Source organism: Lagopus leucura, unplaced genomic scaffold (assembly GCF_019238085.1).
Source record: "Lagopus leucura isolate 7727_CA_CO unplaced genomic scaffold, USGS_WTPT01 Super-Scaffold_100043, whole genome shotgun sequence".
NCBI classification, from domain to species: Eukaryota; Metazoa; Chordata; class Aves; order Galliformes; family Phasianidae; genus Lagopus; species Lagopus leucura.
In genome coordinates this window covers 594259-607414 of record NW_024962290.1, presented here as the reverse complement: position 1 = coordinate 607414, position 13156 = coordinate 594259, and the positions used below count along the sequence as shown (strand labels likewise).

The window sequence follows — 13156 nt, the reverse complement described above, 5'->3', positions numbered from 1 at the left end:
CCCAGGATGCTGGAGCTTTGATTTCCAATGTGCTTTGGCTAAAACTTGAGTTCTGCATCACTACACACCTCCCATTCACCCCAAGTCATGTCACAGAAAAGTTTCCCTGAGAAAGGCATGCTCAGGTTTTCACCAGGCTTGGCTCACATGGGATTGATACAAACTTTGATTAAACCGTGAGAAGAATTTCACATCATTCTGCACTTCTGAAGAGAATCCTCCCAAACTGAACATACAACCCCCTTTTCACAGCTCACGGGAAGCCCAGACAAACCCTGAGTATCCTTCCAAGCCACCGCAGCCTCTTTGAGAGATCTGCTTGACACACTGCTGAGCAAAGCAAACACCCAAAGCTTGTGTCAATAAAATCTCTGTAGTCCTTCTCATTTCTTTTATGAAGGACGGGTTCCACACCCACAATAGTTCAGAGCAATCACAATAAGCACTTCACCAGAATGCCTCCAAGTGCTCTGTCCTTGGCACGCAGCTCACACCAGTCCCACTAAGTGCTGCCTCACCTCCAGGTCTGCACACACGTTTATCATCACGGCTCACAGTCTGTCTGATTCTTTGGCTCCTTGCAATCACTCATCCGACATCTGCATCCCCTGCAGAAGCAAGGGGAAAGAAACAGAGGAACCCTGCAAGAATCTCTAAGGCAACAGACTTTCAAAATCCGTACTCTTATCTAGCAGTGTTATCACTCTTAGAGCGCTAAGCATTTTTTAAATATTCAGCCAAAGAAGAGAAAATTAGAGAACAATGTGCTCAGCACGTGGAATTGGAACTGTCCTGCACCTCAGATACCCACTGTGAATTATCAGCCTGACTTCACAACATCTGGAACAAACTTCTGGCTTCAATTCCCACCGACACCATCTGTAACACTAACTTCAACAAGCTCCAATTTGGGATTTCATTCTCCTGGAAGAGCAGGGGGAAGGAAAGGCAATCTCTTGCTCTGGGTGCTCCAGGTGGCTCTCAGGGCCAAATCCACAACAGTGGGGATTTTCCAGCAAACCAAAGGGGGTTGCCACTCTCCCCTCTGAGCCAAAACAGTGGTCCTTCAAGGTCAGCAAAATAATAAACTGGCAAATGGAAGGTGAATGGAGAACCTGCCAGCTCTGCACCTTGCCAGCAATCCGTCACAGTCATGGATAAACAGATCCTTACGCTTCCAGGATTTTCCACCCATCTCTTGTCCCGCCCACCACCAAGTCGTCACTTAATTTTAAATTAAAAAGGAGCACTGGGGATCGTTAAAAAGACGTAGCAAAAGCTGGGGAAGGAAAGCTGAGAGCCTGGGACACCCAACCCCAACCAGCCTCTATCGCTGCTTTGTTCCATATTTAGCCCCCGACAACTGTCTCCAGCGCAGGGACTCCCAGCTCTGTTTTTCCCCTGCCCCCTGCACTCCCCGAGCTCTCTGAAATTGCTCTTTTTCCCGGTGGCTGTAACTGACTGCCCCTACAGCCGAGAAGATGGCAGAAAAGCAGGAGGAGCCCAGCAACACCCAGAATGGTGAACCCGACAACGCAGAGGAGGGCGAGGGGAAAAAGAAGAAGAAAGTGAAGAGGGAAGACCTGCCTCCGTTTGAGATCGTGACAGGGTAAGGGGGTTCACCAGGCAGGGGTGCAGGAGACTGACATGGGCACCTTCACAGGTTTCTGCCTCAGCTCTGATGTCGGGTAACTAAAGGCAGCATCTGAAGTCGCGCGCTTCTTGGTGTTCTTAAAGGCTTTAAGTCTGGCTTTCATTGCCGCGGCATTTTGTTAAGTTTCGACGTGTTTTGGAGCACAGACTCAACCCGGGCAGGCAGGCAGTCAAATCTATTTGTTTTTATACAAGTAGGGCTGCTTCCCTAGAATTCAGCAGTCTTTTGCATTGCATGGAGTCCTGCTGAGTGCACCGGGATCGCTGCCCGATGGGAGGCACGGCCCTTGGTGAGCAGAGATCGATTTCTTGGCGTAATCAATGGCTCTTGTCTGAAAGTTTCTCTATCTGTGCGTTAGGAAAAATAGCCCTGCTATGGCTGATTTGCTTTACGTACCTAGGGGACAGATCTTCCAAGAGCTCCACGCTCACATCTGGAATTGGGCACTTGGAGAAGTCCTGCTCATGGATGGGCACCAAAACAAGAGGTGGCTTTCAAGCCAGCAAAGCAGCAGGCAGCTTCTTTTGTTGCAGAGAGCCTGGCCCTTGAAAGAGGAGATACAACAGATCTGCTAGGAAGCTGAACTCTTGTCAGACATTGCTGACAACCGCTAAAAAAGTGTAATCTGTTCTCTCTAAGCACTCAGAATTGGTCAGAGCTCTGGTGTAAAGATGCCCCCTGTAGTTCTTCCCTCTGGTCTCCCCTGAAGTCACCAAGGCTCCCAGTGCATAAACCAAACCCGTGATTTCTTCCAGCTGCTGCAATGCAAACCTCAGAGCAGACTGCAGAGCCCCACTAGGAAGGCTGCTGCCTGGGACGTGGCCACCAGTAAGAGATGCTGCAAACTGTGTTGGGTTGGCACTGCTGAAAGCCACGCATGAGGTTTCATCTCACACAGCTGGGTTAAGCAGGGATGAATGCATAGGCTCTGAAAATCATCGATTGGATTACCTTGGGTAAAGCTTTTCTGGGAATGAGTTTAAATTCATGCTCTGCTATCTGCGTACACGAAGCTGGGAGCAGCGCGTTTTCTTTCTGTATGTTGATACCAAGCAAGACAAGAGCTGAAATCCCTGAAGGACTCAGCTCTTTGGTGAGGGAGCACAGAGCTGTCACTAGGGGTATTCATGCTGTGCTCATTACGATACTATTTGGAAACTGTTTAAAGCTATCTGGAGAATTCCCGCATCGCTCATGGCCCGCTATCCCCTGATTATTAGTTTATGACTGATATACTGGGTGCTAAAGGTGAGGATGAGGAAGCGAAGCAGAAATCCCAGAGGACCCAGAAAGATGTGCAGGAAAATCCAGCAATTTTTGCTCTTGTTCTGGGAAGGACCCTGTCACTGCAGGCTGTGCCTCCACCTGCTCTCATCACTGCTCAGATTTCCCAATTACTTACAATTTTTCAGCCAATAAAGCCAGCTATGCAAGTTATGAGAAAGCAACTGCCACTGTGCAAGCACTTAAATTCAATTACACTGCCTACTATTCAAGAACTTCAGTTTCAGCCCTTGGATTAGGGGCATCTTCTGACACACAGCCAAGTTTTCAAGCTGAGGCTCATAGCAGAGCCTGGCATACACAAAACATGTTGGGAAACTGATCAGTCTGTTTGAGAACATTAACTTCCCCCACCCTCACTTTTTGTCAGCATTTGGCTCAACACAGCCCTGGATAAATGTAAGCTCCTGCTGTGTGTTTTTCATGACATTTAAGTGGATGTATTTATTCACACATTACCTAGAGCGTAAATGAGGCTCCTTCTATCAGGAGGTGATAAATCCTTGGTTTCTGTTACAGCTGGTCATTACAGACTTTCTATCATTCATGAGCACAAGTGTTTATTTGGGAATAGTTGGCAAAAAGCAGCAAAAACTTCAGATCCCACCCCTTCCCTCACCCCTTCCACACACACAGAGCTCACATGCAGCTCCTAAACACCGTGCCCTTATTGGAGATGGACATGGCGAGAAGATGGCTTCTCTATTTGCAAAACGAAAGAAAGCAGAGCAGCTGTCAGCCTAGTCACCACAATAGTTGGCACTTGTCTATTTTAATAAATTCACAGTTATAGGCCAGACAACACCATTTTTGCATTTAGCACCTACAGCAATACAGGGTCTGGGGTAAGAAATAGGAGAACGGAACTCATCTTGGTACATTCTGTTGGCATTCTGCTTTCCTGATCTTAGAAAACCAAAAAGGGTGAAATAGGGATAATGTTAACGTTTGTACACCAACTGCCATGCAATCCTGGGAAAACAGGCTTGCCAAGACTTGGCGATTTACTCAGGAACAGACACGAAGCTGGACCTCAGCGTCCAAAGAAGTAGGCTTTGCTTTCACAGCACATGGCAAAGCTTTCTTACGGATGTATTTTGGTTATCAGTCACTTGTGGAGTGTTTAAACCTATCCAAACAAACAACACAATCACGATACCTTGCTTCATCTCGGGTCATCTGCCAAGCATGGTGTAACTCAGAGGGGAGAGAAAGCAGCAGACAGCATCCAAGCACGCATGCAATCCTATGGCACACGTGGGTGCTCTTCCTGCTCTTTCACTGCTGCACCCCTTGCTGTAGGACTTCCCAGTTGCTCAGGGGACCAGAGACACCTTGCCCAAGTCCCAGCTGCTGGGAAGTCACAGCAAGGACGCAGCTGAGCCTCCTGAGGACTGTTTACAATTCACACTTGTGCTGAAGTGCCCTCCCTCCTCTGGTTTACATGGGATTAAGGAGATTCTTGCTAACTAGCAAACAATCTCCTGGTTGCCTCCGAATCAACCATCAAGTTTTCCAAGCTCTCAGCCAATTACTTAGGCTTGGAAAAAGCCCTTAGCTTTGTTTACATTCTTTATTGGAAACCTATTCATTAAGCCAACGCACATTCCGTGCTGCCAGGACAGATTGAGGTGAACATCCCAGATAATCTCAGATGGATGCCAGGATGATAAGCACACAGATCTGTCTAGAAGGTCTGATTAAACACACAGTGAGTCAACGCATCCTGGAACAGATCACTGCTGTTCAAACTGCTCATCACAACATACATGCTCAATTTCATCTCTGATGTCACCACTTTGCAGTCAAGGGAGTTAAATCAGGAATTAACTCGCACCTGCGACTCCGATGTGACACATCTGAACACACGACGTTCCTTCAGAACAGCTTCTTGCACCCACACAAACTTGCCTTCGACACGAGGCGGTCGGCAGCTCGTGGCACTCAGCAGGCTGGGCTTCCAAAGAAAACCTCAATTAAGGAATCATTAAATCGTTATCTGAAGAGTCGTTTATTATTACTAGGACTGAAAGCAGCAGAAGTGCTGTTCTCAGAAGGATGTAAACTTTTCTTAGCTCGAAGACAACAAATGGAGTTTGTGGAATGAGAGGAGCTTTGCTGAAATAGCCTGATGATGCTGTTCAGCGACACCAGAGGAGTCTTATAACACAAAGAAAATGAGACTAGCTCTAACAGGTAACCTTAGCTTCCATTTCTTAATGTTTTCCCTCTGTTCCCTTAATTTAGAGGACTCCAGAAGCTTTTCTAGGTAGTTTAGAACTTGTGCACAAACCAGAGAGCCACAGACCAAATCACAGCAGACCAGCATGATCTGTTTGCTCAGTAACCAAAACAAAAGCCTGTATCCACACTACTGCTGGCCATCCCTCATGAGCACACCTCCAGCTAAGACAATGCTAACACAGAAGGCCCCAGACAGGCTTTGCTATTAAATCCCAGCTTGGATAGACCTCATCTAAACAGCACTGAATAACGTAAGCGTTTAATAATACAGTTCAGAAAGCAGCAGAAAATCTGCTTCTAATAAAACTTCTGAAGCCAGCCTTGCACTCTAACCATGCATTGTTATATAAATCAATGACATGCAAAAAGAATTAGGGTACTCTTTGAGCGACAGCACCAACAAACATTCCTGGTGTGGCTGCTGTTCCACACACGATGTTGTTTCGACTCATCCATCTCACTGCATTCTGAACAATAACAATCTTCTCCTCCGAGCACAAAGCACTGTGCCAACCTAACCGTATCAACTCTCACACGACTTGGCTTGTGCAGCACACTGCTATTCCAAGGGAAGTCACTCATCTGTAAAATCACACTGTTGGGAAACCCACACCAGAAGTGTGAGCTGTAACTCCAGGCCTTTCGCTGCAAATGTGCACTGCAGGACCAACCAGAGCCTTCACCTGCTGGAGCAGCAGCAAACGTTCTGCAGGGACAGTGCTGTTATGCTCCTGCTTTCTGTAAAGCCAAAAACACCACAGGACTTTGGCAGCAGGGAAACCTCTGGCTGTGTGAGGACAAGTGTGGATATGTACGTAGCAGTGAGAAGTTTCTGGAAGTTTCTAAGTGGAATTAAACAGAGACAGAAAAATGTATTCAAACATTTAGGGTGACGTGGCTAAAGCTTGATAGCAGCTATAATTTACTCTGTTATGTATTTAGACAGCAGCAATTGCAATCCTTTTCCACACAGAAGTCCTGCAGCCCATGCTGCAGCTCTTGCATCCAGGTATGACGTGATGGACTCTGTTTGCTACACCCTGCTTTCTGTTGAGCTGTTCCCATTCCAACCTGACAAGCAGAGCATCACGCTACTTGGGGCATTTCATGCAGTCCTACCCTCAAAGTGAGGCCTTTTCCATTACAGTCCATAGGAAGACACCTGCTGATTATATATATCAAATTCCAGCCCTTCACAGAACAGTCCTTATTCCTGGATTGCAACCATCCCACATTCTCAGCACGGCCCAGGCCAGGATTCCCCACTAGCAGCCTGACAGCGATTCACTTCCTACACACTGAGCACAGCATACTGATTTTGAGGCCATTCATTCTTTTCCATGCCATTTGTTTCCACCATCTCTGGAGATATCTTGTGCCACGTTGCATCACAGATTCTTTCCTCTCAGCAGAACAACATTCTGTCGCTGCTCCTGCAGCCTCACTGCTCTCCCCAATTAATATTTCTAGGAGTTTGAGAAGCTGTCCTGACCTTTTCACATTGCACCCCCTGGAGAGATCTGACATTATAACGTAACTGTAGACAAGAGATGAATAAGACACTTAGTGTTTTACAAAGATTGATTATAGCTTCAGTGGGAACAGCAAGGTTACAGGTGCACCTGAAGCTCAGATGAGAGGAGTACAAGACTCTGGAAGATTACTAGCATCTAAGCACTAAAATGTTGTGCTGCTTTTTGTTATTCTGCTTTGGCTACTCCATGCAGCCACCACTCCCACCCTCGCAGGTCGCAGGGCACATTGTCAGCAGTATCCTTCATCTTTCCAACATTCTTCAAGCACTAATGCTTGTACTACACACTCCAGTTAGGTGTACAGGGAGCAAGCAGGAAAGCTCCGTACTGCCATTTATCAAAGCGAAAAAGATTAAGTGTTGAAAACTGGAAGCCTCACCACACAGTAATTGATCACCCAATGGTGTTTAATGCGTTTTTAGCCTTTCTTGGCAGGGATCTCCTTTTAACAGATAGCAAAAGAGAATCATGGTGGACGGTGCGACCGGTCCACGATCACACAGGATCTAAGCCAATGCTGTAACCTTTCATCACCTGCTTCCTGAGATGCTTCTCTCCTCTCTACTTCCCACAGGGAACGCCTCCCAGCCATATTTTTCAAGTTCCAGTTCAGGAACGTGGAATACAGCTCAGGCAGGAACAAAACCTTCCTGTGTTATGTTGTAGAGACCCAAGGCAAAGAGTCGACGACTTCCCGGGGTTACCTGGAAGATGAGCACGCAGCCTCCCATGCAGAAATCGCTTTCTTTAACACCATTTTGCCAAAGTGTGAATCGAGCCTCCGCTACAACATCACCTGGTACGTCTCCTCCAGCCCCTGCGTGGCCTGCGCCGATCGGATCAGCGAGACCCTGAGGAAGAACAAGAACCTGCGCCTGACCATCATGGTGGGACGCCTCTTCATGTGGGAGGAGCCGGACATGCAGGCTGCCCTGAAGAAAATGAAGTCTGCTGGCTGCAAGCTGAGGATCATGAAGCCTCAAGACTTTGAGTACGTCTGGCAGAACTTTGTGGAACAGGAAGAAGGAGAGGAAGCAAAGGCTTTCGTGCCATGGGAGGACATTCAAGAGAACTTCCAGTACTACGAGGAGAAGTTGGCTGAGATTCTGCAGTGAAGCTCACGTGAGTGAGGACTTCTATTTGTTCACCTGGCTCCCTGTATTACTACCAGACTTCTCTTTTTCTTCAGGTTGTTAAAAACATAGCATGCAATCATTTTCATTTACTATTCCCTATGTGCCCAGCTGCACCTGGCAGTACCCAAATATTATCCTAGGCAGCACCTTCCCCTTTAGAGGCAGTATGGACGCAATTGTCTCCTTCACAGCAGATGCTGAAGGGACTTAGAGATATTTTTCCCCTCGCAGTGAACACCTCCCAGGGGAAAAAGAATTACAAGGTAGGATCGCAAGATGGAACAAGAACACCTCACTATTCCCTGCATGTATGATATTCAAACACATGTGAAAGAAACCAAAGAACATACAGAAAAATGGACTTCCCCCCACAGCCAGAACAAAAACCAAAACAACAACACACCACTAAAAGCAACCAGTTGTGACAGCATGCTCCTTTTTATGGGGTGCAGAAGACTCACCTATTTAAGCAGTAAAACACAAAAGCATTTGAAGCTTCTAACATGTTCCTCTCCCTTCCCTCCAGGCCCATCTCAGGAAAGATCCACACAGAGACACAACTGACTTGGACACTGGGACACCCCTGCCTCCCAGAGCTTTGAATCCAGCAGATGCAGTGCCAGCTTCTGGAATTTTAGGCCCTGATGGATGACAAATATGCGTACAACAGATATTTAGTGTTTGGAATCTTATGGTACTTTGTTTTGTTGTTCTTCTCCACTCAGCCCACTCCCCCTAAAACAAAACTGTGCTGTCACTGCTGCCAGGAACAGGCACTGAGCTGTGTGGTTAAAGCCCTGAATGAAATGCACTGCAGTGGAGCAACAGGAATGAGCGTAGGCCTCACATACCAGGATTACTTGGAGATAAAAGACTGCAGAACAAAGCTGCCGATGTGATAAACTTACTGACAAACAGCATGCTTCATCAACATCAGAAAGATAAATAAAGTTCTATTCCTCTGTCCTCCTCAATAACAGTACCTGCAATTTAAGTTACAGTTAATTTCTTAATTCTACAGTTATGGTGGAGCCCTAAATACTTGATTTTGAATGCATCAGATACAATTTTCCCCTTGTTCAGTATGTCTGTGATATAAACCTGGGCTAAGCAAACGAAATAAAATTGGAGCCTGCTGAAAAAAAGCAGTGTTATCTGTTCTCTATTTCAAAGAGGGCCCCAAATTAACCTGACAGGTAGACGCTGTGGGACACCCACACATGATATGAAATTCGTATCTGGAGCACAGCATGATCAGAAGGGAGAGTTAGCAGTACAGGGAGTTTCAGGAGAATGCACAATCGCAGAGATGCACAGACAGAAAACATGGGATTGTACTTTGCATACACAAGGCACAGAACAGATGGAGGCGACAGAGCAGCACACTAACTAGGAAACTGAGTCAGAAAGGCCTCCTTCTTCCAACTGCTGGATGTGAAATTTTGATTGCTGCACTGTCACAAATTTGAAAGGCACTAAACATGCACAAGCACACAAAAAATGCTGTATTACCTTCCAGTGAAAAAAAAAGAAAAGAAACAAAAGCCCCAAGCAGCAGTACGAGCCACCTTTGGGTGCTGCAGCTTTCATTTCTTTGCCACTGGATTTAGAAAACAGATAAAAGCCCAAGGGCTAAATGAAGGAACAGTCCTGATGTTCACCCTTGATCAGCTCAATACTCCGAGTTCCTTTGTCTCGCTCAAGTTTATTTCTCACAGCTCTGTATTTGGCTACAGCAATTATCCACCAAAACCAAGCAGCAGAGGAGTCAAATGGGAAGGAAAACACTGTGCAGTTCTTAAAGACACAAAACAGAATCTGCAGATCTCCACCAGCAAAGAAAACACATAATACAGATTCACCCATAAAGTCAGAACAGGAATGGCTCCATACATTCAATAAGTAGCAAGGAGCAACTCAAAACCTTTCTTCCCACTATCAACTTCTCAGCTGTCCCATCTATTCGGTTTAATCAATATTTCTGGCATTTCTGTGAGCATTCAATGTGACAGAAGTAGAAAGATTTGGTATTACAGGGCAGAGGGTAAAAATCAAACACAAAGGAAATACTTGATGTTAGCTGTTCAGTACCGGAACCAAACTTCCCAAAATCAAGTGTTCAGCAATGGCCCAACAAGCTGGCACTGATTTTCACATTTGGTGACGCCAAACAACGCGTACCAGCCAAACCACAAACACAGTAAAGCAAAACAAACACAGAAAAACCTTAGCTTCCATATATTTTTAACACCATGTCAATCATTCATGTGCAAGGACTCAGAAAACAGAGGGCTGCATGTGACACCAATCACATCCACAGAACGCATAGAACGCACCAGCAGGCGTCTTTGTAAGCCTCCAGCATTCCCTTCCAGAACTCTGCTTTCCTCCCACTGCCTACAGCCACCACACATACAGACATTTGCAAGGACTCTGACCTGACAGCAGAGTACTGAACAGCTGTTACATGCACACTGACAGCACAATTCTTCTTGTGTACAATTCCATTTTTAAAAAGTGCTCGTGTCCAAAAGATACAAAAACTACTTTTTAATCCTGCAGAGAATACGTATGCTATATATGAACACTGCAAATCCTGGAAAATAAAAATAGACAGGGCTCCACAGGTCATCATTATGAACCAGAACAACAAATATCTAAGCATTAGACAGCTCCAATTTCACTGCACAGGAACTGCCAGCTGTAGGAGCTCCAGTGCAGGCAGGTGCTCTGTGGAGGACGAGTGACATCTGGTGGCTTGCTGGGACAGAGTGGGAACTCCCTGAGAGTCACAATATCCCTGCTTTCAACACAGGTTCCCTGAATACTACATCCCAAATCAGCTGCTCTGAGACTTTTGAGCTTTTTATTTTCTTTTAGAGCCACGGCCACCACCAACACACGAGTGAGCTGTGCTCAGCATGCAGTTTTCCCCCTCCTCAGTTAAGAAGTTGCCGCTGTTGAAAGCCAGGGAAATGAGACTCTTTTGTTCAGAGAGTATAAACAGTGATCTTTATATCTGTGTTTTCGAACACTTCCCCAAGTATTGCCGAAACTTTATCCCAATCCAGGCCGTCCAGTCCACACCCAATTCTGGAAAATAAAACATCAAAATAACTATAATGAGCTCTTTTGGAGTATGCAGTGAACAACAAGCCCTTCAGGCAGTAACCCAACTCACCCTAAGTCAATATAATGCAGTTAGAATACAGAAATAACCAAACCTGAGTGTACTTTTATCACTTAAACCCACAGGGGAACACAAGCTTCATTTATACAATGGATCAGAAGAGTTACAGTCAAGATGATATTGAACTCTCAGAGTAGGAGATCACGTCTCAAAACCATCCTCCTACCCAAGTAACACTGAGTTATTTACACAGCACTAATTTGCTTACTTAGGCATGGAAATATCAGTAACTCCATTGTTTAGACAGTGAGTTTTCATGGCTTCTAAACTCTTCCGCATGTCCTCGTATGTTGGTTTGTGAGAAACTTTCTTCTTCGTAATCTGAATATAGAAGTAAAAAAAAGTTATAAATCTGTCTTATCACTGCAAACTCCCCCCCTCCTCCCTCCAACACTCCTCTACACCCTGAGTCGCTACACCCAGAGTCACCACTGTGAAGGGAAAGAGACTTGGAAAAATAACTGTTTCATAGCTTGAAATAGTATAATTTAGCAGCTAGTGCTGTGAACTTATAAGTATAAATAAACACACACAAGAGAGCTTGGCTTCTCCTCAGTAGGAAGACTTGAGTAATACATCTCACTTACTTAGGAGAAAGTACTCAAAATTATTAAAGCTGTCATCGTAATATCGAATACAACTTTGCTACAGGGGAGCACTTGAGTCATTCTCTATTCTTACCAGGTAGTAAATATACCGGTCATCTCGTTGGAGAACTGCCACCTCCCCAGTCTTCTTTTCTAAAGGGAAGAAGGTGGTATTTTAGGAAGAGTTACAGTCTACTATGCAATTGACCCTGGACCCCTGGTAGCAACCTTCAAGCTGGAAATCCGTCAGTCCTTAAATTCCTGTGATCATGCAGAATTACTCACGTTGACCTAACAGTTCTTCGACGCCTCCAAACTTTTTCTTAAAAAGAACAGCTATTCCTGCACCCATGCGACAGTCCTCACTGATGCAATGAGCCAACGCGTCCGTCGGAGGGCAGGAAAACAGGTCTCCCTTAACACACTTCATCTAAAAAGCAAGCACAAGTGTGAAATCTTGGAGTGCTGGCCACGATAACAGAACACTCTGCACAAACTTGTACAACAATATCTATATGGTAGCTTAAGACTTAGATTATAAAGTCAATATGACAAAAACATATTTTCTACAGGATCAGATATGAGAAACACGCACCAGCTCATCAGTTCATTTTACACAACCAAAACTGAGAAAGGTAAGATACGTAACGCAGAGTACCTTTAGACCAGTGCACATCTACAGCACACCGAGTACCAGAGCTCCACACTCCCAGGCACTTAACACCCGAGCTCTGTGCTGATGCAAAATAACTGCATCACTGATACAAGCACAGAAGTAGTGAGAAGTAGCTTTATTATCAGCCAATAAAGTCCCCAAAGCTGTATGGTGCAATCGGCTGCTGTTATCAGGCAGGAACACACCGCACAGCATCCCACATAACCCGTTTCCTACGCACCCACTCGCCCTGCTCCGGGCCGTGGGTGGCCATGGCAAGGCGGGCTGCGGTGAAGGCTTCAGTGGCTGGAAAGATGACAGAAAGAAGAACAGCGTTAATAGCAACCTCAGAAGGAAACGGGGCAGCGTGGCTGAGGGCGCAAGGCTGAGCCTTCACCCAGCGCGCTTCTGGAGCACAAAGCACCCGCTACGGGGAAAGAACGACAAAGGGCAGCAACGGCCCTGAGCAGAGCGGGGCCGTCCCACAGCAACAGCTGGGCCAGCGCAAGGCGAGCCAGAACCCATAGGCCTCGTGTTCTCCTCCAGGCCACCCCTGCCCGCTTCAGGACACCCCTTAGCAGAGCCCACCCGCGGGCACGACGTGAAGAACGGACTGCCGGGCCCGGACCGGCAACGCTGCGAGTGTAGCGAGCCTGCCCAGCACAGTCCACATCGCTCGGCCCGCTCCGTCACCTCCACTACGGCACTCCCAGCATCACGTGAAAATGGCCGCCGCCGCCACCCGCTCGCTGGCCAGCCCCTCTAGGCGGGCTGGAGGAACGCCGCCTCTATGGTACCCGCCGAGAACATTCCGAAGGCCGACCTACCGCAGAGAAAGCGCGTGCGCGAGACGCTCAGAGGCGGGACCTAC

The 13156-nt window shown here is 46.6% G+C and overlaps 2 protein-coding genes across 3 annotated transcripts; one reads left to right on the top strand and one right to left on the bottom strand.

Annotated features, from left to right (window-relative positions):
• Positions 1–1230: 1230 nt before the first annotated feature.
• Positions 1231–8998, top strand: APOBEC2 (apolipoprotein B mRNA editing enzyme catalytic subunit 2). Its single transcript, XM_042884229.1, has 3 exons — positions 1231–1609; positions 7292–7839; positions 8380–8998. Exons 1-2 carry the CDS (start codon positions 1482–1484, stop codon positions 7830–7832), a joined length of 669 nt encoding a protein of 222 aa, XP_042740163.1. The 5' UTR covers positions 1231–1481; the 3' UTR covers positions 7833–7839; positions 8380–8998.
• A 540-nt stretch (positions 8999–9538) lies between these two features.
• Positions 9539–13103, bottom strand: OARD1 (O-acyl-ADP-ribose deacylase 1). 2 transcript variants are annotated; one of them, XM_042884231.1, is made up of 6 exons: positions 12979–13103; positions 12527–12591; positions 11916–12060; positions 11725–11783; positions 11252–11364; positions 9539–10946 (listed from the first exon to the last, which is right to left on the bottom strand). In XM_042884231.1, exons 2-6 carry the CDS (start codon positions 12557–12559, stop codon positions 10844–10846), a joined length of 453 nt encoding a protein of 150 aa, XP_042740165.1. In that variant the 5' UTR covers positions 12560–12591; positions 12979–13103; the 3' UTR covers positions 9539–10843. The 2 variants fall into 2 exon arrangements, with proteins under 2 accessions (XP_042740165.1, XP_042740164.1); XM_042884230.1 differs by lacking the exon at positions 12979–13103 and adding an exon at positions 12874–12972.
• Positions 13104–13156: the final 53 nt, after the last annotated feature.

Excerpts from the sequence above, each read along its gene's own strand:
- APOBEC2 (XM_042884229.1), top strand. The coding sequence starts at position 1,482 with ATGGCAGAAAAGCAGGAGGAGCCCAGCAACACCCAGAATGGTGAACCC. Across the intron at positions 1,610-7,291 it reads CCGTTTGAGATCGTGACAGG|GGAACGCCTCCCAGCCATAT; the intron begins GTAAGGGGGTTC and ends TACTTCCCACAG.
- OARD1 (XM_042884230.1), bottom strand. The coding sequence starts at position 12,958 with ATGTGGACTGTGCTGGGCAGGCTCGCTACACTCGCAGCGTTGCCGGTC. Across the intron at positions 11,784-11,915 it reads CGAAGAACTGTTAGGTCAAC|AAAAGAAGACTGGGGAGGTG; the intron begins GTGAGTAATTCT and ends TCTTCCCTTTAG. Across the intron at positions 10,947-11,251 it reads ACTGATATTTCCATGCCTAA|AATTGGGTGTGGACTGGACG; the intron begins GTAAGCAAATTA and ends TTTATTTTCCAG.